Here is a 23,720-nt window from a genome sequence, read left to right as displayed (position 1 = left end):
GTTTCATCATGTTGCCCAAGCTGGTCTTAAACTCCTGGGCTCTAACAATCCGCCTGCCTCAGCCTTCCAAAGTGCTGGTATTACAGGCTTGAGCTACTGTGCCCGGCCTGGTCCATTTTTAATTGTTTGTTTTCTTATTATTGAGTTTTAAGAGTTATCTTTTTTTGGATCATAACCCTTTATCAGATTCATCTTTACCAAGTATTTTCTTATAGTCTGTGGCTTCTTTTTAGTCTCTTTACTGTGTCTTTTGCAGAACAGAAAATTTTCATTTTAGTGGAATCCAGCTTATCAATTCTTTTTTTAATCTATTGTGCCTTTGGTGCTGAATCTAAAAAGCCAGAATCCCTGGTCATCTAGATTTTCTTTTGTGTTATTTTCTTGCACATACCACCTCTCCCAGTTGTTCCAGTACTGTTTGTTGAAAAGACTTTTATCTTCATTATATCTCCATTATATAGCCTTTGCTCCTTTGTCAAAGATAAATTGCTTGTATTTAAGTGGATGTATTTCTGGACTCGCTGTTTTGTTCCATTGATCTGTTTGTGTATTCTTTCGCCCGTAAGACATTGTCATGATTCCTCTTTTTATTTTTAAATAAAATGTGTAACCCTTATATTTAGTTTGACTTTTCAAACAGATAGTTTCTTGCGTTTATGGTGGCAGAGTTCTTACTTTTATTCTGAGAATTATGATGATAAGGTCAGTTACGAATGTTTTCCAATCTGAGATTAGACTGTGAAGGATAAAACCATACAAATTCTTGGTCACAGAAAGAAATGAATAAAAACTGAATAAGAATTCTAGTCTTGTTAGGAGTAATGTATTATAGTAAACAGTGATGCCAGGGCACTGTTTTCCATCATAATCACTTCTGTATGTAAAGATCTAGAAGTGGCTTTTTCTTTTTCATTTTTTTTGAAATGGAGTCTCACTCTGTTGCCCAGGCTGGAGTGCAGTGGCACCATCTTGGCTCACTGCAACCTCTGCCACCTGGGTTCCAGCGATTCTCCTGCCTTAGCCTCCCAAGTAGCTGGGATTAAAGGCACCCGCCACCATGCCCAGCTAATTTTTTATATTTTTAGTAGAGATGGGGTAATTAATTAATTAATTAATTATAATAATTTAGTAGAGATGGGGTAATTAAATAATTTTAAATAATGGCTTTTAATAATTTGGGTTATCTTTCAGTTTCTTTTTGGAATGTATGTATATTTCTAAAGTTTAAAAATAATTGAGTCATAGTGTACAATAGTTTCCCTAGAAGCTACAATTTCCCTAGAAGCTAGTACAATTTCCCTAGAAGCTAGTTTGATTTCATTTTGAAAAATATTTATGTCTTGTGATTGTGGTAGGCTTATATTGTGAATGTATGCTATTGAAAGTTTACAGTTAGTTGTTGGCTAGGTGTGGTGTCTCACGCTTGTAATCCCAGCATTTTGGGTTGCCGAGGCATGCAGATCACTTGAGGTTAGGAGTTCGAGACCAGCCTGGCCAACATGGCGAAACTACCTCTCCACTAAAAATACAAAAATTAGCCAAGCACGGTGGTGTGCGCCTGCAATTCCAGTTACTTGGTGCCTGAGGCAGGAGAATTGCTTGAACCTGGGAGGTGGAGGTTGCAGTAAGCTCAGATCGTGCCACTGCAGTCCAGCCTAGGCTGCAGAGCAACACTTTGTCTCAAAAAAATAAAAAAGAAGTTCATAGTTATTTTAACCTGTATGATTACAAGTCAGGATCGTGAGCACCTTTAGGGGTGTTATGTAAAGACTGGAAGGGAACACAGAAGGATTCTGTGTTGCTGTTTCACAAGTATCTCCATTTTATTACATTAATATTATACTTTAATAAAGTTTAATAGTTATTAAAATACTACTTCTAAGTTGATAAGATTAACATAAATGATTAGAAAAAGAAATGTGGAGACATTTTAGGTGACTTTTTTCAGTTGTAATTTTAAGTTATATATAAATAGTTCATCTTGTTAAAAGTTTACTTAGGAAATATTATCTAATATAATGTGTCTAAGCTCCAGATACTTGGAGTAACTTTTTTTTTTCCCCCTGATATAGAGCCTCACTCTGCCACCCAGGCTGGAGTGCAGTGGCGCGATCTTGGCTCACTGCAACCTCCGCCTCCCTGGTTCAAGCGATTCTCCTTCCTCAGGCTCCTAAGTAGCTGGGATTATAGGCATGCACCACCACGCATGGCTAATTTTTATATTTTTAGTAGAGACGGGGTTTTGTCACGTTGGGCAGTCTTGTCTTGAACTCCTAACCTCGGGTGATCTGCCCACCTTGGCTTCCCAAAGTGCTGGGATTATAGACGTGAGCCACTGTACCTGACCTGGAGTAACATTTTATAGCTAGACAGCAGCCTATGACAGGATTTCAAGGACTTTAACATCAGAAAGTAAGAGTAACAAACCAATCAGAAGTGTGGAAACACTTTAATCTATTCCGGAAGTTAAGTTATATGTGGACAGATAAGGAGTTTATCTAGTTTATTTGCCCCTGTATCCCTAACCTTTTTCTTATACTCAGACTACGTATTTGTCGAGTCAGTGAATTCCTGTTTGCTGTACTCTCATATGCTTGGAGTGTTATCAATTAAAAAAAAAAAAAAAAAAAAAAGTTGTCAGTTTTATAGGTGAAAATAATGTCTTAATTTGTATATTAATGAGTGAAGTTTAAAAATGTTTATTAATCACATGGATTTAATTTTTTGAAAATTTATTTAAGTAGTGTAGACCTGTGCTATTCAGTGTGGTAGCCACTAGTTTTATGTGACTATTCAGCACTTAAAGTGAAACTAGTTTCAAATTGAGATGTGTCATAAATGTAAAATATACCTTAGATTTTGAAATCTTAAGAAAAAATGTAAAATATCTCATAATTTTAAAATATCAGTTCGGTGTTGAAATTATAATGTTTTGGACCTGTTGGGTTAAGCAAAATACGTTATTAAAATTAATAAAATTGTTTTTCGATTCAGATTTAGATTACTGTCTAGATCAGGACAGTGCTTATATAGACAGTAATGTAATCATTACATGATTAGGACTTGGGTTATGGTAGTATTTATAGAAAGGAAAGTAAGGAGTGATTTTTAAGGGATTATGCAGTATGTATATATACTCTATAATCTCTACTATGTTCTGGGATATTTCACATCTTGTGTACTTCCATCGTGGTTTTGTAATCAATAAGATTTTTGAGGGCAAAGCTTTATATCCTTCTCTATATTTTGCCTTTTGCTGGGTGCAAAGGAAGTCATTTGAACAAAGAAGAATTTAATAGGATATCAAATATTTTGTTTGAAGTTTTAGAGTGCAAATGAATGATCCCTAGAGTTATTATGCCCTTTATTTAAATATCACAGTATCACCACATAGTCAGATTGAGTCATACTATTTTTAAAAGGAGCCAAGGGTAAGGGAACCAACATCTAGTCTTATATATGCTCAGCTCTACATAGTCATTTTACATCTTTTTTCATTTAATCCTTATATTAACCATATGAGGAAGGTATCAACTACCATTTTACAGATTAGGAAACTGAGATCAAGTAATTTTTCTCTTATGTTGCTAATCCATAGATGCTCAATTTCAACACTAGCACTTTTCCACTGTACCTTTGCTTCAGCTAAAGTTAGTTAAGTGATATGAAATAAATTTAATATTTTGGTTGACATGAAGTAGGTGAAGAATACTTAGAATAAAATGTATAATGATAAATTTTGACAGTATGTGTTTCATATTCAGTAAAAAAGGAAATTTAGAAATATTCCCCAAAACCTGAGAGGAAAAAGAAAACACATATTTGTTCCTCATTCTGATTTTCTTTGTGTATTGTAATTCCAGAAATTCACCTATAGTTTGTGCAGATAAATAAAATTGTAATTTTTTCATTTTAAATATTTCTTTCGTTTTGTCTTCCAGATAAAATCAAGGACAAAATTAAAGAGAGAGACAAAGAAAAAGAGAGAGAGAAAAAGAAACATAAAGTAATGAATGAGATCAAGAAAGAGAATGGAGAAGTAAAGATTTTGCTGAAAAGTAAGTTTTATTCAATGATTTTAGTTCTACTTTATTTTGCTGTTCAGTATCTCTTTGGCTAAGTGAACAAAATAAGAAATGTTACTTGGTGCTGAATTTTGTGGAGAATAAACAATGATGAGGAAATGAAAAGTAAATGTAACAATGGAGAGTTCTAATCTGTATGGTAACATGTCTTATAGTATATTTATTTAGTGAGCCATTAAAAAGTTGTTAAGGTTAAGCTTCATTAAACTTAATTTCTTAAATTATTTTAAAATAAGTTAATCCTATGTTTGCATTACTAGTCTTACTTATATTTAGATAATCTAAAAGGAAGAAATCAACAAAAATTGCCGAAGCAAGTTTTAGTATGATAGGGATGGTGAAGGAAGTGATCTTAAAAATAATTGACTGTAATCACCATACCATAGTCTAGGATTTAGAGGGAACATTTTACTCTGAGCTAAATCAGAAGCAGTATGTTTCTCATATGTTTAAGAATATCCTTGTTTTATTCTTTTTTTTTTCTGTTATAGTTGCATTCATTTGCTATTTATATATGAGGGTAGGGTGGAGAGAAGAATTTGGGGGGTAGGTGGTTGGGTAATAAGTATACTACAATTCCTGTCAATAAGACTGAACTTGTAAAGAGAGAATTTATGGTAGAATAGACGTAAGGGTAGTCTTAAATTCACTCAGATGTCAAGGTAAGAATCAGTGGCATTTGGTTGCTAGACAACTAGCGAATTCACTATCTAGCAAATTCACTAGTGCTATCATGTTAGTAGTTGATGATCAGAACATGTTGACCTTAATTAACTTCATATTTAATTTAATTGTTCATAAGGCTTTATATTTGCTTAGAGGGGAAAAGACCACAGCACTGCATATGTAGCAAAATAACTGGTAGTTTATATTATTTAAGATAAAGAGTATTAGATTCTGTATTTTCATTGCATTCTTTGTCATGTTTTCAGATATTCGTTGTCTATTATCAACATATCAGAACTTTGTTTTCCATGATATTCTTTCAACCTTGAAGAAATATGTCAGAGCTTAAGTTGATGGCTACTTAGTTAATGCTCATGATCCTTTGTTCTGTTTCTTTTGCCAGTGTATTCTGTTTTGTCTAATTAGATTGTAAGCCTTTGAGGCAGGAATGGAATATAACCACACTAGTTCTGTATAGCAGCCAGTGATGAATGCTTGAAAAGTCTACTTAAGGCTGGGTGCTCATGCCTGTAATCCCAGCACTTTGGGAGGCCAAGGCGGGTGGATCACTTGAGGTCAGGAGTTCCAGACCAGCCTGGCTGACATGGTGAAATCCCGTCTCTACTAAAAATAAAAAATTAGTGGGGCATGGTGGTGGGCATCTGTAATTCCAGCTACTTGGGAGGCTGAGGCATGAGAATCACCTGAACCCGGGAGACAGAGGTTGCAGTGAGCTTAGATCACATCACTATACTCCAGCCTGGGTGATAGAGCGAGATATAGTCTCAAAAAAAAAAAAAAAAAAAAAAAAAAACGAAAAGGAAAAGTCAAGTTTACTTAACTTCACCCTTGATTTAGTCCAATAGCTATTTTTTCTGATTTAATCAGATAGTAGTTTTCTTATTCATTTGAAAATATCATGCTGTAAATTCTGTTACTTGAGAAGGAATCTGTTTTAGAAATACTTTATAAAAGCCTCATATGTTCTTGATTGAATACTGGATTCCTAACATTATGTGAATTATGTGAATCTAGAGATTACACATGGAAATACAATTTAAAACAGCCTAAAAATTGAGATTTTTTTTAAAAAAAGAAATATACAATATTAACTTTGAAGTAGACAAAAATTTAGGTGATATTTTGAACCAAGTTAAACTGAAACTGGTGATGAATAATGTAGAAGAATGAGATAGATGTGGAAATTAATTTGTGACTTCTGGGATGTCCATGGAAAAATTTAGGGAAAATGTATTCACAATGGAGGTAAGTAGTAATTTAATTACTGCCTTACCGTGTTACCAAGATTAAATGAGGGAAAGTATGAGGAAAGTGCCAAGTATATTATCTGTCTCACAGATACTACTGAGTAGTAAATAGTTATGAAATCTTTCTTGTGAGTATGTGTGAGAGATTAACCTTGTGATTGAAAAGCAACAAAACCGGCTGGGCACAGTGTCTCAAGCCTGTAATCCCAGCATTTTGGGATGCCGAGGCGGGTGGATCACCTGAGGTCAAGAGTTCAAGACCAGCCTGGCCAACTTGGCGAAACCCCATCTCTACTAAAAAAATACAAAAAATTACAGTGGGTGCCTGTAATCCCAGCAACTCGGGAGGCTGAGGCATGAAAATTGCTTGAACCCAGGAGGCAGAGGTTGCGGTGAGCCGAGATGGTGCCACTGCACTCCAACCTGGGCAACAGAGAGAGACTCCGTCTCAAAAAAAACAAACAAAAAACAAAACCAAACTATCTCCTCTCCTCAGTGTGTAGTATATAGATAATTAAGTGAATAAACACATAATTCTTTGGGAAAACAGTGCTTGTCCCATTGAAGGCACTGAGTGTTATCTGTTGTTACTATCTACGAGAAAGAATTTGCTTAGTGTGTGGGGCCATTTCCCAAGTGAGCCTGTGGCGGTGGTGGGGAAAGGCATCTTTTGTTGGTGGTGACTTGGAACAACAAATCATTTAGTTTGCTGAGGGAAAATATACTTTCATCTACTACCGTGTGCCACTTTTTTCCTTGTGGCCTCCAACTTTTATTCTATCCTTGTAATTTTTTTCTTCTGTTAATGATAATGTTGCAAGCTGTGGTATACACAGGTATTGATGGATGATGGCATTTGAAAATCTAAAATAGATGCTAAGTATATCACACCAGTTCATTTCCTCCAGGTTTTTCTTAAAAATTGTGTCAGGTAGGCTGGGCGCGGTGGTTCATGCCTGTAATCCCAGCACTTTGGGAGGCCAAGGCGGGTGGACCACTTGAGGCTAGGAGTTTGAGACCAGCTTGGCCAACCTGGTAAAATGCCATCTCTACTAAAAATACAAAAATTAGCCGGGTGTGGTGGTGCTTATCTGTAATCCTAGCTATTCTCGAGGCTGAAGCAGGAGAATTGCTTGAACCCAGGAGGCAGAGGCTGCAGCCAAGATTGTGCCACTGTACTCCAGCGTGCGTGACAGAGTGAGACTCGTTCTCAAAAAAAAAAAAAAAAAAAAAAAAAAGTCTTTTTTTTGTGCAGTGGTGTGGTCTTGGCTCACTGCAACCTCTGCTTCCTGGGTTCAGGCAATTTTCTTGCCTCAGCCTCCCGAGTAGCTGGGATTACAGCCACACGCCGCCACACCTGGGGTTGATTTTTTGTATTTTAGTAGAGACAGGGTTTCACCATGTTGCCCAGGCTGGTCACAAACTCCTGAGGTCAGGCAACCCGCCTGCCTCGGCCTCCCAAAGTATTGGGATTACAGTTGTGAGCCACCACGCCTGTCCTGTCAAGTTTTTTTTACTAGAAATATATATAAAATTATATGCATGATAAAAAGTTTTTTATTAATGCAAAAACCTTATAAAGGTTTATTTGCTAAGAAAGTTGGATTATTTGCTCTTTTCAAAATAGTTTAAAGGAACAAATAAGTTTGAAACAAAGCTTATTTAGTGGGTCTCATGTTATACTAAAATTCACCAACTGCTTTTTCTGATTGTATCCAGTGTGTTCCAGGCATTTTTATGTTGTTTATTAATGATAAAGTGTGAGAACATGTGTTATGATTATAGTATTTTTTAGAGTAAATGTTTATCATTATAGCATTTTAAATAAGTTTGCTTGTGAACAGTTAGAATGGGGGTTAAAAGAAGCCAGTGTCCAAGGTGATTGGTAGTGTTCTAAAGGTCACAGGAAGGTAACTCATGGCTGGAAGAGTGACAACCATTGCAGTGCATAAAAAGCAGATTCATTCTCCAGAGGCCAAAAGTTGAAAATAACTAAGCCAGTTAGTACTTTTTTCCTATATATAATAATGGGGCGGGGGAGAGAGAAAGATAGATATAAATTTTATAAATTTTTCTGAATTACTTTTGTTTTTCACTTTATTAATACAAAAAGTATACGAAAGTTAGTGGTAGAATTAAGCCAATGAATTTGTGATTTTAGAAGTTTTTTCTTAATTTTTCTTTTCATAATTAGCCATTAACAACACGTGCTGTCTTTGTTTCTGTGTGCTCTTCTTTCTGCCTCTGTGATTGTCTCTCTCTGGCTGTAGGTATATCTGCATCTCTGTTTCTGATTCCCTCACTCCCAGTCTGGCACTCTCTCTCTGACTCTATACATGTGTGTATCTGTGTGCTTTGTGTGTGTGGTCTGCTATGTGCATTTGTCAGTGGCTTTTGGGAGGGTCTCCCATCAACATTTTTCTTTTCTTTTTTTTTTTGAGATGGAGTTTCATTGTGATACCCAGACTGGAGTGCGGTGGCACAGTCTGGGCTCCCTGCAACATCTGCTTCCCGGTTCAAGCACTTTTCCTGCCTCAGCCTACCGAGTAGCTGGGACTACAGGCACGTGCCACCACACCTGGCTAATTTTTGTATTTGTAGTAGAGATGGGTTTCACCATGTTGGCCAGGCTGGTCTCAAACTCCTGACCTCAAACAATCCACTTGCCTCAGCCTCCCAAAGTGCTGGGATTACAAGCATGAGCCACTGGCCTGGCCACCATTTTACTTCTAATCTTACACTTTTTGAAGGGCCAGATTAGTTGGATAGCAATTCTGTTCTTTCTGTTATAGGTACCTGTCAGGATCCTTTATTGGGTTCTGTTAAAGGATTATAGATTTAGACTGGGCGCGGTGGCTCACGCCTGTAATCCCAACACGTTGGGAGGCCGAGGCGGGCGGATCATGAGGTCAGGAGATCGAGACCATCATGGCTAACAAGGTGAAACCCTGTCTCTACTAAAAATACAAAAACTTAGCTGGGCGTGGTGGCGGGTGCCTGTAGTCCCAGCTACTCAGGAGGTTGAGGCAGGAGAATGGCGTGAACCCAGGAGGCAGAGCTTGCAGTGAGCCAAGATCGCGCCACTGCCCTCCAGCCTGGGTGACAGAGCAAGACTCTGTCTCAAAAAAAAAAAAATAAATAACATGGACTTTAAATACTGTTTCGTGTAGGAGAAGCAAACTGGTATTTAAAATGGCCTTTTTCCTTATTTTAAAATTCTCCACGTACATATCTACCGCATTTCATATGTAGAGATAGGAAATGAGTGAGAGATTATATAAAACTCTTAAATCTATCTACTGAATGCTAATACCCCAGTTTGGTTTCATGTGAAGAATGCATTTTGCCTGTGTCCACTGGGGGTTTCCAAGGCTACTCCCAGGGCCTATGATTTGCTGAAAGGACTCAGAGGACTCAGCTTATAGTTGTACTTATGGCTGTGATTTATTATAGTGAAAGAGGGCAGGCATGGTAGCTCACACCTCTTATCCCAGCATTTTGGGGAGCTAGGGCAGGAGGATTGCTTGAGCCCAGGAGTACGAGACCAGCCTGGGCAACGTAGCAAGAACCCATCTTAAAATATCTGTCTGTCTGTCTGTCTATCTGTATGTATGTATACACACACACAGAGGCACACACACATACATGGCAAGAACCCATCTTTAAAAAAATATACACACACACACGGACACACAGGGAAAGGATACAAAGTAAAATCAACAAAGAAAAATAGCACATGTTGCAATGTCTGGAAGAAATTAGGCACAAGTTTCTAAGAGTCCTTTCCCAATGTTGTCACACATGATGTGCTTAATTCTTGCAGTGGTGAATTGTGACAACATATGTGAAATGTTGTCTGCCAGAGAAGCTCATTAAAAACTTAGTGCCTAGGGTTTTCCTTGTACATTGGTCACATAGGCACCATCTGCCTACCACAAACTAAAATTCCAGACTCCCAGAAGGAAAACAAGGGTTCAGCAAGTCTATATTGTTTAGGCCAGGCGTGGTGGCTCACGCCTGTAATCCCAGCATTTTGGGAGGCCAAGGCAGGCAGATCACTTGAAGTTAGGAGTTTGAGACCAACCTGGCCTACATGGTGAAACCTCATCTCTACTAAAATACAGAATTAGCTGGGCGTGGTGTTGCATGCCTGCAATTCCAGCTATTTGATTGGCTGAGGCAGGAGAATTGCTTGAACCTGGGAGGTGGCGGAAGTTGCAGTGAGCCGAGATTGCACCACTGCACTGCAGGCTGGGCGACAGAGTGAGACCCTGTCTCAAACAACAACAACAACGCAACAAAACAACAACAACAACAAAACTATATTGTTTGCACAGTTTTGACACAGTGAAGACTCGTACGGAATGGTGGGAACCCTCCAAAAATAAAAATTCCTAGATGCCAGCCCAGAGTCAACCTTGCAAACAGGACTCTCTAAGAATAACAGTCTCAGGTATATTATCTCTTCTGCATACAGTGCTCATTTCAGTATTTAATTACAGAATAGTTTTCCGTGGGAATTTTTTTTTTTTTTTGAGACACGGTCTTACTCTGTTGCCCGTCTGGAGTACAGTGGTGTGATCACAGGTGACTGCAGCCTTTACCTCCCCAGGCTCAGGTGATCTTCCTGCCTCAGCCTCCTGAGCAGCTGGGAATACAGGTGTTTGCCACCACGCTCAGCTAATTTTTGTATTTTTTGTAGAGACAGGGTCTTGCTATGTTTCCCAGACTGCTCTGCCATGAGAATTTAACTCCTTGATGCTCAGTCTAAGAACCTCTTGACCGGATGCAGTGGCTCATGCCTGTAATCCCAGCACTTTGGGAGGCCGAGGTGGGTGGATCACCTGAGGTCAGGAGTTTGAGACCAGCCTAGGCAACATAGTGAGACACTGTCTCTATTAAAAAAATAAATAAATACTTTTTTTTGTTTTTTGAAACGGAGTCGTGCTCTGTCGCCCAGGCTGGAGTGCAGTGGCCGGATCTCAGCTCACTGCAAGCTCCGCCTCCTGGGTTTACGCCATTCTCCTGCCTCAGCCTCCTGAGTAGCTGGGACCACAGGCGCCCGCCACCTCGCCCGGCTAGTTTTTCGTGTTTTTTAGTAGTGATGGGGTTTCACCGTGGTAGCCAGGATGGTTTCGATCTCCTGACCTCGTGATCCACCCGTCTCGGCCTCCCAAAGTGCTGGGATTACAGGCTTGAGCCACCGCGCCTGGCATAAGTTTTTTTTTTAAAAGGAATCTCTTAACTGATTTCTTATTGGTTTGCATTTTTCAGTTCCTATTGTAATACTTTTTGGTTTATCCTCATGCCTATGAAATAGACTAAGTATTGTCTCTGTTTTATTTCAAAGTAATGTGTTCTCACTATATTTTCTGATTTAACCTTTTTTGGTGTTAGGCATAAGTGTAGGATATTAAATATACTTTTGCTCAAATGAAGTTTTGTTCGTTTTTGGCAACAATTGCATAATTTATGCAGTTCTGCATATATTTTCAGTTGTATTTAGGAATGTCATTAATCACACCTGTGCCCTTTAAGCTTTCTTAAATTCTATTTTTTATTGCACTACTACCTTTTTTCCCTGATTTTTTTTTTTTTTTGATTGTTTCATCTTTCATTTTGCTTAGTCCCCTGTTTCATTTATTTTTATTTCATTTATTTGTAGAGATGATGTCTCACTATGTTCCCCAAGCTGATCTCGAACTCCTGGCCTCAGGTGGTCCCCCTGCCTTGGCCTCCCAAAGTGTTGGGATTACAGGCATCAGCCACCATGTCTGGACTGTTTTACCTTTTACATTTATTTTTATTTTTATTTTTTTCTGTTGCCTCAGCTGGGGTGCAGTGGCATGATCATGGCTCACAGCATCCTCAACTTCCTGTACTCAAGCCATCCTCCTGCCTCAGCCTCCTCAGTAGCTGGGACTACAGGCATGTACTAACATGTCCAGCAAATTAAAAAAAAAAAAAAAAAGATTTTGTAGAGACAGGATCTCACCATGTTGCCCACACTGGTCTGGAACTGCTACGTGCAAGTGATCCTCCTGCCTTGCCCTCCCAAAGTGCTGGGATTACAGGTGTGAGCCACCATGCCTGGCCTGCTGTTTGACTTTTTTTAAAAAAAATTAGTATTGTTCTTAAGATACTAGTTAACCTAAATATGATATTTTGATAGTTCATACTTAGGCAGCACGTCTGAATTTGATAACATTATTCAAGTGTATGTCTTAGCTGCTTACAGATAGACTCTCTTTTTTTTATTATTTTTGGGAGATGTCCTGCTCTTGTCACCCAGGCTGGAGTGCAATGGCGCTATTTTGGCTGGGATTACAGGTGCCTGCCACCACGCCTGGCTAATTTTTCGTATTTTTAGTAGAGACGAGTTTTCACCATGTTGGCCAGGCTGGTCTCAAACTCCTGACCCCAGGTGATCCGCCCGCCTTGGTCTCCCAAAGTGCTGGGATTACAGGTGTGAGATACTGCACCTGGCCACAGATAGACTTTTTAGAGAATTAACACTTTTTCTTTTATGACTTTATACACCTATGTAATGAATGATGTTGACAGATTTCTGTTTTTGCTTCTTATACTAGTTCTTCATTGGATACTTAATTATCACTTCTATGAATATTTACAGATAATTTCTTAATATCAGACTTCACTTTTATGGATTGCTATCAACTTGAAATAGTTTTTGTTGTTTTTAGGGCTAGAATTTAGCGGTATTCATATGTGCAAAAACGTGACTGAGGCTCGGCACAGTGGTTCATGTCTGTAATCCCAGCACTTTGGGAGGCCGAGGCGAGTGGATCGCCTGAGACCAGCCTGACCAACATGGTGAAACCCCGTCTCTACTAAAAATACAAAATTAGCTGGTCCTGGTGGCACATGCCTGTAATCCCAGCTACTCGGGCGGCTGAGGCAGGAGAATCACTTGAACCCGGGAGGCGGAGTTTGCAGTGAGCTGAGATCATGCTGTTGTACTCCAGCCTGGGAAACAGAAAGCAAAACTCTGTCTCCAAGAAAACAAAACAAAACAAAGCAAAAAAAAACAACAAAAAAAACTTCACTGAAAGGAAGATAAGGGAAAAAACTATAAGCCTCAGGTAGTCTGTCAGTGAGACAGATTTTTTCATTCATACTTTCCTAAGTGTTCTTATGTAGCAATATGCTGGATACTATAAGGGATATAATGATGGAAAAAGAGATATCATTTCACTCTAAATTAATACAAAGGTTATTTGTTTCACTTATACGGTGTTGATGGACGTACGGTATACAGGTATCCCATGAAAGAAGCATGTAACTTTTATAATATGAGTTAGGAGTGAAGTGATTTCAGTTCTAACTTGAGAAATGAGGGAAAGCAACATGAAGGAAAGGATATAAGAGTTGTCTTTAATGCAGTGGTCCCCAACCTTATTGGTACCAGGGACTGATTTCGTGGAAGACAGTTTTTCCATGGACAGATGGGATGGTTTTGGGATGATTCAAGGACATTACATTTATTGTGCACTTTATTTTTATTATTATTACGTTATAATAGGTAATGAAATAATTGTGTAACTCACCGTAATGTAGAATCAGTGGGAGCCATGAGCTTGTTAATCTATATTTGCAGCAGCACCCAGCACTAGTATCATCTCAGAACTTCAGGTATTAGAGTCTCATAAGGAGCAGGCAACCTAGATCCCTCACATGCTTAGTTCATAGTAGGGCCCACCTTCCTATGAGAATCTAATGTTGACAGGAAGTGGAGGTCAGGCAGTAATGTGAGCGATGGGGAATGGCTGTAAATACAGATGAAGCTTCGCTGGCTCGCCCACTGCTCACCTCCTGCTGTGCGGCCTAGTTGTGACAGACTATGGACCAGTACCGGTCTGTTGCCCTGAGATTGGGGACCCCTGCATTAAAGGATAGTGTATTAGTCCATTTTCGCACTTCTATAAAGAAATACATGAGACTAGGTAATTTATAAAGAAAAGAAGTTTAATTGGCGTATGGTTCTGCAGGCCGTACAGGAAGCATGAAGCTGGCATCTGCTAAGCTTCGGGGAGACCTCAGGAAACTTTCAGTTATGGTGGAAGGTGAAGGGAAAGCAGGCACACCATACATGGCCAAAGCAGGAGAGAAGTGGTTCTGGGGGACGTGCTGCACACTTGTAAACAACCAGATGTCACTCACTATGGTGATGCAGCACCAAAGGGGAAATCCACCCCCATGATTCAGTTGCCTCCTACCAGGCCCCACCTTCAATTGTAATTGGGGCTTACAGTTCGACATGAGATTTGGGAGGGGACACAGATCCAAACCATATCATTTCATCCCTGGCCCCTCCCAAATCTCATGTCCTTCTCACATGGCAAAATTCAGTCATGCCTTCCCAAGAGTTCCCCCAAATCTTAACTAATTCCAGCATTAACCCAAAAGTTCAAAGTCCAAAGTCTCATTTGAGACAAGGCCAATTATCTTCCACCTTTGAGCCTATAAAATAAACAAGTTAGTTACTTCCAAGATGGTGGGGTGGGGGGAGGGCACGGTGTAGGCATGGAGTAAATACTCCCGTTCCAAAAGGGAGAAATTGGCCAAAAGAAAGGAGCTACAGACCTCATGCAAGTCTGAAACCCAGCAGGGCAGTCATTAAATCTTAAAGCTCCAAAATAATCCCCTTTGACTCCATGCCCCACATCCAGGACACTCTCATGCAAGAGGCGGGCTCCCAGTGCCTTGGGTAGCCCCACCCCTGTGGCTGTGCAGGGTTCAGCCCCTGTAGCTGCTCTCAAAGGCTGGTATTGACTGCGTGAGGCTTTTTCAAGTACATAGTGCAAGCTTTTGGTGGATCTACCATTCTGGGGTCTGGAGGACAGTGGCCCTCTTCTCATAGCCCCACTCTGCAGTCCCTTGGTGGAGACTCAGTGTGGGGACTCCAACCCCACATTTCCCCACATTACTGTTTCCAAACCATAAAGATTTGGAAAATTTGCAGTCTGGCCAGAACTGTGGTAGAAAAGAAAAGCCCATTGTCAGGTAAGAGTTCAAGCAGGCTGCAAACATCTGCATAAATAAAACAAAAGAGCCAACTGCTAATAGGCTAGACAATGGGGGAAAGTCCTAGAAGGCATTTCAGAGAACCTTGTGGCAGCTTCTCCCATCACAGGCCTGGAGGCCTAAAAGGACTGAATGGTTTCCTGGGCCAGGCCCAGGGCCCTGCTGCTCTGCACAGACTCAGGATACTGCTCCCTGCTCCCCAGCCACCCCAGCTCCAGCTGTGGCTCAAAGGGGCCTGGATTCAGCTTGAGCCACTACTTCAAGGGTGCCAGCCATAAGTCTTGGTGGCTCTATGTGGTATTAAGCCTGCCAGTACACAGAATGCAAGATTCGAGGCTTGGGAGCTTCACCTAGTTTTCAGAGGTAGTATGGAAACACCTGGATGTTCAGGCAGAAGCCTGCTAAAGGAATGGAGCTCTCATGGAGAACCTCTCTACTAGGGCAGTCACTTCCACATTGTCAGATGTCTTTATAGCAATGCCCATTCCTCAGTACCAGTTTTCTGTATTAGTCCATTCTTATACTGCTATAAAGAAATACTTCAGACTGGGTAATTTATAAAGAAAAGAGGTTTAATTGGCTTATGGTTCTGCAGGCTGTACAGGAAGCATGATGCTGGCATCTGCTCAGCTTCTGGGGAGGCCTCAGGAAACTTTCAGTCACATCAAATGGATAGGAAAGAGTTCATTGGTAAGTAACGAGCAAGGCAAGGGTATTTTAAGGAGAGGAAATGCCTTTGCTAGTAGAATTATGTTTTGTAAGAAATTGTAAATAAATAGTGCAATTTGACCAGAGCATGAGGTACTTGAGGGCACTGTCTTTGGATTCCAGACTGAAGAGATTATAGGTAGACATTGAGAGCTCTTGAAAGCAGTTTAGCTAAGGAATGAATATGATTAAAAGAATATATAAAAATTATACAAAGGTTAATATGGCTCTAGCATTCAGGATGAGAGACAGTTATGCAGCTGTTAGACCAAAAATTAAGACAGTGGCATCAAGGAATTCAGAAGTAATCAAGGATGAGCTGGATAATTCTGTCAAATCATGGAGACACAGGAAAAAATGATTTGAGTAAATATAACTGGATTTGATATTTCAACATTCTGGGAAAGCAAATTTAAACAAGTTGAAAACAGAACCAGAATTTAAGCAGTAAGAATGATAAGGTGATAAAGGAAAGACACTGGGCATAGATAATTCTTTTTTTCTTTATTTTTTTCTTTTTGAGATAGAGTTTCACTGTGTCACCCAGGCTGGAGTGCAGTGGCGTGATCTTGGCTCACTGCAATCTCTGCCTCCCATTTCAAGCAATTCTCCTGCCTCAGCCTCCCGGGTAGCTGGGATTACAGGTGTGCGCCACCATGCCCAAGCTAATTTTTGTGTTTTTAGTAGAGACAAGGTTTTGCTCTCTTGGCCAGGGTAGTCTTGAACTCCTGACCTCAAGCAATCCACCCACCTCGGCCTCCCAAAGTGCTGGGATTACAGGTGTGAGCCCCCGTGCCCTGCCGGAATTTTTTTTTTTTTTTTTAATTTAAAAAGTTCTTTTTACTTTGTTAACCACTCAGGGCACAGATTATTCTTTATGAGAAGTTTGATGGTCAAAGACTTTTAAACAAGGGTTTTGGAGTTGGTGGGAGGGACTTACTTTTGCAAATAGAACGTCTCAATCACTGGAAGAAGAAAGAAAGATGTGAAGATGAAAATGTTTAGGTAAAGAAGCGGATTGGGAGAATTTCATTCATGGTAGGTTATCTGTGAAACTGAGATAAAAGATGGAATCAGTGAGTACCTTTTCTCAACCCTTAGTTCAGTGGCTTTCTTATATTATCTTTCTTATGAGGCTATTTACTTGTTTGTATTTTTCTTATATAGAAATGAATATAATGTGATAATATTGTTTATATGTATACTTAGATTCTATAGCTGTAAAGCCTCTGTGGATTAATCTTTTATCCTTTGGACTTCTACATTTCTGAGCCCAGAATATACTTGATTTTGTTCACAAAAGCTCTTTAACGTACAGGCTACATTTTATTTCATCTCTTTACCAGTACATGGGTATTATTTGAACTTAGGACGTGATAAATGATTCTGATTTTTGTCATCTCTTTTGTAGTACCTTTTTGGGTCTTACTGTAATTTTGTAAACTGTGGTGGACTTAAAGTAGACTATATTAGATGCAAGAGTAATTTACTAAGAAGGAAATGTGGTAGAAAGCTAAGGAATTGCTGTGTTTGTTGCTGTTATATTGCACAACTCTTTTTGTCCCTTTATGATTTATAAATCTCCATGATACTTTGATGCAATTTTTAAGACCTGAGGTAAAGTAAAATTGATGATATATATATCATTGAGTAACATCTAGAGGGCATTGTTTATATTGATCTTTGTTCATCTTTACATTTCTGATTTTCTGCATTTAAAATTTGAAGATTGTTTTCTTTTTTTTTTTTTTTTGAGACGGAGTCTCACTCTGTCACCCAGGCTGGAGTGCAGTGGTACGATCTCAGCTCACTGCACCCCCTGGCTCCTGGGTTCAAGTGATTCTCCTGCCTCAGCCTCCCGAGTAGCTGGGACTACAGGTGCGTGCCACCACGCTTGGCTAATTTTTTGTATTTTTAGTAGAGACTGGATTTCTCGTGTGAGCCAGGATGGTCTCGATCTCCTGACCTTGTGATCCACCCGCCTCAGCCTCCCGAAGTGTTGGGATTACAGGCCTGAGCCCCCATGCCCGGCCTGATTTGTTTTCTGAAATATTCATTCATCTCCTTATTTCTGTAAACCGTGAGCATTTGCTATATGTCAGAATGGTAGCACACACTGTAGATGTAACTTTGCTCTACGCCTGCCTCTTTCCCTCTCTCCCTCTCTCCCTCCCTCTCTCCTCTCCGTCTCTCTCTCTCTCTCTCTCTCTCTCTCTCTCTCTCTTTGTGTGTGTGTGTGTGTGTGTGTAGATGAAAAGACTGGCTGGCTGGGTGTGATGGCTCATGCCTGTAATCCCAGCACTTTGGGAGGCCGAAGCGGGCAGATCACAAGGTCGGGAGCTCGAGACCAGCCTGACCAACATGGTGAAACCTTGTCTCTTCTAAAAATACAGAAATTAGCTGGGCGTGGTGGCGTGCTCCTGTAATCCCAGCTACTCAGGAGGCTGAGGCAGGAGAATTGCTTGAACCCGGGAGGTGGAGGTTGCGTTGAGCTGGGATCCTGCTACTGGACTCCAGCCTGGGCGACGGAGCAAGACTCCATCTCAAAAAAGACTGACTAAATATTGATTATCAGTTCTGTAAAAAATGAGTCCTAAATATATAATTCTGAGTAAATTTTCAGAAGTAAACTTCTTATTTATACAAAACTGTTCCTAAAGCATGGTTTTTAAAGTAATTAAAATACGGAGTTTCAAAAAACATTTTTTCCAACAGGTGGGAAGGAGAAACCAAAAACAAATATAGAAGACTTACAAATTAAAAAGGTAAAGAAGAAAAAGAAAAAGAAACACAAAGAGAATGAAAAACGGAAGCGTCCGAAAATGTATAACAAATCTATTCAGACCATCTGCTCAGGATTGCTAACTGATGTTGAAGATCAAGAAACCAAAGGCATCCTAAATGATAACATAAAAGATTACGTTGGGAAGAATTTGGATACCAAGAACTATGATTCCAAAATTCCAGAGAACAGTGAGTTTCCATTTGTCTCATTAAAGGAGCCACGAGTTCAGAATAACCTCAAAAGGTTGGACACTTTGGAATTTAAACAACTCATTCATATAGAGCACCAGCCTAATGGAGGTGCTTCGGTTATCCACGCCTACAGTAACGAACTCTCCCACCTGTCTCCTATGGAGATGGAGAGGTTTGCAGAAGAGTTTGTGGGTCTAGTGTTCAGTGAAAACGAAAACTCTGCAGCTTTCTACGTGATGGGTATTGTTCATGGGGCAGCTACTTATTTACCTGACTTTTTAGACTATTTTTCATTTAATTTTCCCAATTCACCAGTGAAAATGGAGATATTAGGAAAGAAAGATATAGAGACAACGACTATGTCCAATTTTCATGCTCAGGTAAGAGGTTTTTAGTTTTATTTTACAAAATAACTTTTAATTATATGTTTTTAGATGAATTTCTGTTTTTTGTTCCTAATTAGGTTGAAATAAAAAGGCAAGACTATAATGAAACCATTTGGGAGTATTAAGAGTAAATTACTTTCTTGATGTGAGCATCAGAATTTAAAATTCAATTTTCACTTATGTGTGTTTTTTTTTTTTTTTTTTGCAAGGAGAGAACTTGAACCTAAGGAAATGAATTTAGCCATGCATTTTCCAGTCCTTAAATAGTTTTCTTACCTGGAAATCACCTAAAATTGTCTTCTAACTTTAGAATGCTTTAAGGTACTTAGCACCAGGCCCATCACATGGTAGGTACTGAATAAATGTAGGCCGTTAAAAATATTGTGGTAGGAAGGAATCATCAGTTACTGTGTAATGATGTGTAAAAAGTAATCAGTATATTGAGCTAATTTTCATTTCCTACCCTTCTCTATAGAGAAAGGTAGGAGAATATATATTATTCTGGAAAGCAGACATAATAGAGTCTGCTGGTTCTTGAACTTCAGTGTGGGCCCATCTGAAAGGCTGATGCCATTATTACCCGTCCTCAAATTGGGACTGTTCAGGCTGGGAGATTGGCCAGTTCTCACATTTATTGATGCTGTAGTTTTTGGTTTTCTAGGAACAGTTTTTGGTTTCTAGGATAACATTCTAGTTTGGAAGGAGGGAAAAAGTAAAGGAAGTCTCAAATGGATCTTAGTGGTGATTTATCCCAACATCTCTCAATTTACAAATAAGTAAACAGACGTAGAGAGAGAGGAGTAAGGTATTAACATTGTCAGCAGTGTCAAGAATAGAACAAAATCTTAATCATCATCCAGGGCTCCTTTCCTTATTCTGAATATATTCCTTTTTTGATGGGTGCTCAAGTTATAGTTTCCACTTTAAATGGTAGTCTGGATGTTCAGTCATATCTACATGTACCCCACCCCCAATAGCATGAGTATGTTTGGTGTATATTCTGTAGTAGATTGTAGTCTGGAAAATAATGTGGGGTGTGTGTGTGTGTGTGTGTGTATGTGTGTGTTTGTGTTTTGAGATGGAGTCAGACTGGAGTGCAGTGGTGCGATCTCGGCTCACTGCAACCTCTGCCTTCCGGGTTCAAGTGATTCTCCTGCTTCAGTCTCCCAAGTATCTGGGATTACAGACGTGCACCACCACACTTGGCTAATTTTTGTATTTTTAGTAGAGACAGGTTTTGCTATGTTGGCCAGGGTGGTCTCAAACTCCTGACTTCAAGTGACCTGCCTGCCTTGGCCTCCCAAAGTTTGGGGATTATAGGCATGAGCCACCTCGCCTGGCCTGGAAAATAATTTTTAATGTGTGTGTGTAGGAATTATTCTCTAACATAAGATGTTTGAGAATTGAAATTTAAATATTTTCTAAGGTGGATAGGGAGCTATAGAGCATCCATTACTAGCCCTGTCATTTTATAGAAACCCAAAATAGTGAGTTACTTGACTGAGGTTACACCTGAGTTTAATGGCAGAATCAGGACTGGCATCTAATAATGGTGTTCACTATTTATTGAGTACTGACTGTGCCAAGGACTAGTTCTTCTAAATATTTTATATGTAGTAACTCGTTTAATCTTCTTTATAATCTTATTTTAGCAGTGAAGAAACAGATCCAGTGAGAGAAGAGATAACCTGCTCAAAGTCCCTTATCACCTTATCATTCATTTGTCATTTATTACATGTCTCCTAAATGTCCAGTTTTATATTGGGCCTCTTGGCTCCCATTCCCGGTTATTTCTACAATATCACAAACTTTCTTGCTTTGATACTATGCAAGTTTGCTTCAGTAATCTTTTAAGTGTGACAGCTTATTGATGTGCATCACATTACATGCTTTTCAGATATTTTTTTCAAATAAAGTTAGGAATTATTAATTTTATACTAAATGATAAGAATTTTCATCTAAACTATGTAATATGTACACCATGAAAACTGCTTTTGTTACTAAATAAAATGAGATGCTGGACTTGTTAATCATGGCAGTGTATGCCTGGGTTGTGGATCTCAAGTCCTTGATGAGCCACCTACACTGGTTGTCACCATCTCTTCAGGCTTCTTGGATAGTATATATTACAAGGAGGAAACTGCAGGCAGATGGATCCTGTTTGTTACCAGCTGTGATTCTGGCCCCATATCTGTGTGATATGCTACCCTGGCGACCTGAGCATGTCAGCTGCAGGGACTACTTTTGCTTCTTTAGCTTTAGACTTAAAGGCAGGAAAGTGCATGTGCAAGGACCATATTCCTTTTATCATAAGATTCTTCAGATCTTATTCCTGTGAGTGGGGAAGTTGTTGTCTGTAGATTGGGAGGTAGCCTTCGATTTGTCCTTAGACACTGGCTTTATGAAACTGAATGGCATCCAGAAGAGAGAGCAGTAGGAGAAAAATGAGCATGCTTATTCTTGCACAGTTCTATTTCTTATCCCTTGAGTTCTCCTAGTTAAAGCTCTCTCAGCCTACATTGAAGTGTCCCCTCCAGGAGTTGATTTTATTTAGTAAACTTTTTATTGAAGTATAATGTATACACAATACATATTATACGTATTATAAATGTATAGCTTGATGAATCTTCACAGAGAACACACCCATGATTTTAAAAAGCCAAATATTATTAGTAGCCAGAAATCTTCCCCAGACCCTTCTTTATCAGTACTGTGCCAGCCCCCCAATCCCACCACATGAACCCAGGTGATCACTGTCCTGACTTTGAACATCACTGATATATTTTACTTCTTTTTGAACTTGAGTGGAATCAGATAGTGTCTGGTCTCTTTTCCGTAGTATAATGTTTGTGAGATTCATCCATCTTGTATGTAGTGGTACTGTATATGGTATTCCATTGTGTTAATATACCACAGTTTGTTTATCTTGTTACCATCTGGATGGACATTTGAGTTGTTTCCAGTTTGAGGCTGTTAGAACACGGATGCTATGAATATTTTTCACATGTCTTGATGAGCATATGTATGTGTTTCTTTTGAGTATATACCTAAGATTAGGATTTCAGGATCAAAACATATGCACATATTCAGTTTTGCTAGATACTACCAGTGTTCCAAAGTTACTGCACTGATTTACATTCCCACTAGCAGTGTTCCATATCCTTTGCCATGCTTAGTAGTGTCTATCTTTTTCTTTTAAGTCATTCTGGTGACTATGTAGTGGTAGCTCCCTGTGGTTTAGTTTATATTTCCCTGATGACTAAGAATGTCAAGTACCTTTTTATCCAGTTGAATATCCTCTTTTGTAAAGTACCTGTCCACTCTATCAATTTCTTACTGCTTTTTTTTCTAGTTGATTTGTTGGACTATTATATATGTAGATAAGAATCTTTTGTCAGCTAACTGTATTGCAAATATTTCCTCTCACTTGGTGTCTTACCTTTTCACTCTTAGGTGTTTTTGATAACTAGAAGTTCCTAAGTTTAATGTAATCTAATTTATAATTTATAATCCATTTATGATTACCGTTTCTTACATTCTGTTTTAGAAATCTGTGCCTACCACAAAGTCATTAATATATTCTGTGAACTTTTCTTCTGGAAACTTTTATTGTTTTACCTTTCATGGTTAAATCTATAGTTCATAAAACAGCAGCTAAAAGTATTGGAAAAATAATCTGTAGTTCATCTGGAATTGATCTTTGTATATCGAATGAGGTAAAGATCAAGGTTCATGTTTTTCCATATAAATACCCTAGCATCATTTATGGAAAAGATACTCCTTCCTCATTGCATTGTTGTGTCACCTTAGTCATAAACCAGCTAATCATATGTGTGTGGGTCTGTTTCTGGGCTCTCTCTGATTCCATTGTTTTGTCTAATTGTTACAGCTTTATAATAACTCTTTCTATTGATTGATTGATAGATAGATACAGGGTCTTGCTCTATCAGCCAGGCTAGAGTGCAGTGGTACGATCATAGTGCTCTGTAGCCTCTGATTCCTGGGCTCAAGTGATCCTCCCACCTCAGCTTCCTGGGTAGCTGGGACTACAGGTGTGAGCCACTGTGCCTAGCTTATAATTAATCTCAATAATCTATAATCGGTTTGCTAGCTTTGTTCTTCAGGAAATCCATGGCTCTTTACATTTCCATATAAACTTTAGAATCAGCTTTTCAAGTTTCAAAGAGTTACCTGCTAGAATATTGCTTGGTATTACATTGAGACTGTAGATAAGTTAGGGTAGAATTGATGCCTTTACAACATTGAGTCTTCCGGTCTGATCATGGTATTCCCCTTCATTTGTCTTTTTATTTTCTGTCAGTAATACTTTTTGGTTTTCAGCATAGAGGTCTTGCAGATTTTTAAAAGATTTATTCCTGTATATTCAAGAACCTCATTTTGTTAATCACCCTTTTTGAGAACATGGAAGTTTTCAGCACTTCTTAGAATATGACATTAACACTCATCCTGAGAAACTGAAAATGTATTTTGTACCCCATTTATCTTCCAACATCCCCCTTTCCCTTATCTGTGGTACTGTCATGTACATGCTAGTTATTTGGAATGTCAGAAGTTTAGTAATTAGC

General features: G+C 39.1%; 1 protein-coding gene across 1 annotated transcript in view; it reads left to right on the top strand.

Moving 5' to 3' along the window:
• Positions 1 to 23,720, top strand: part of RSBN1L (round spermatid basic protein 1 like) — an 80,395-nt gene that overhangs the window by 28,523 nt on the left and 28,152 nt on the right. Inside the window, exons 2-3 of the mRNA XM_007982397.3 lie at positions 3,942 to 4,058; positions 18,488 to 19,128. Coding sequence (XP_007980588.3) covers positions 3,942 to 4,058; positions 18,488 to 19,128 — 758 coding nt within the window. The remainder of the gene's footprint in view (positions 1 to 3,941; positions 4,059 to 18,487; positions 19,129 to 23,720) is intronic.

Source organism: Chlorocebus sabaeus, chromosome 21 (genome assembly GCF_047675955.1).
Source record: "Chlorocebus sabaeus isolate Y175 chromosome 21, mChlSab1.0.hap1, whole genome shotgun sequence".
NCBI classification, from domain to species: domain Eukaryota; kingdom Metazoa; phylum Chordata; class Mammalia; order Primates; family Cercopithecidae; genus Chlorocebus; species Chlorocebus sabaeus.
Note: the sequence above shows the minus strand (reverse complement) of the source record. Positions and strands in the feature narration are given on the sequence as shown.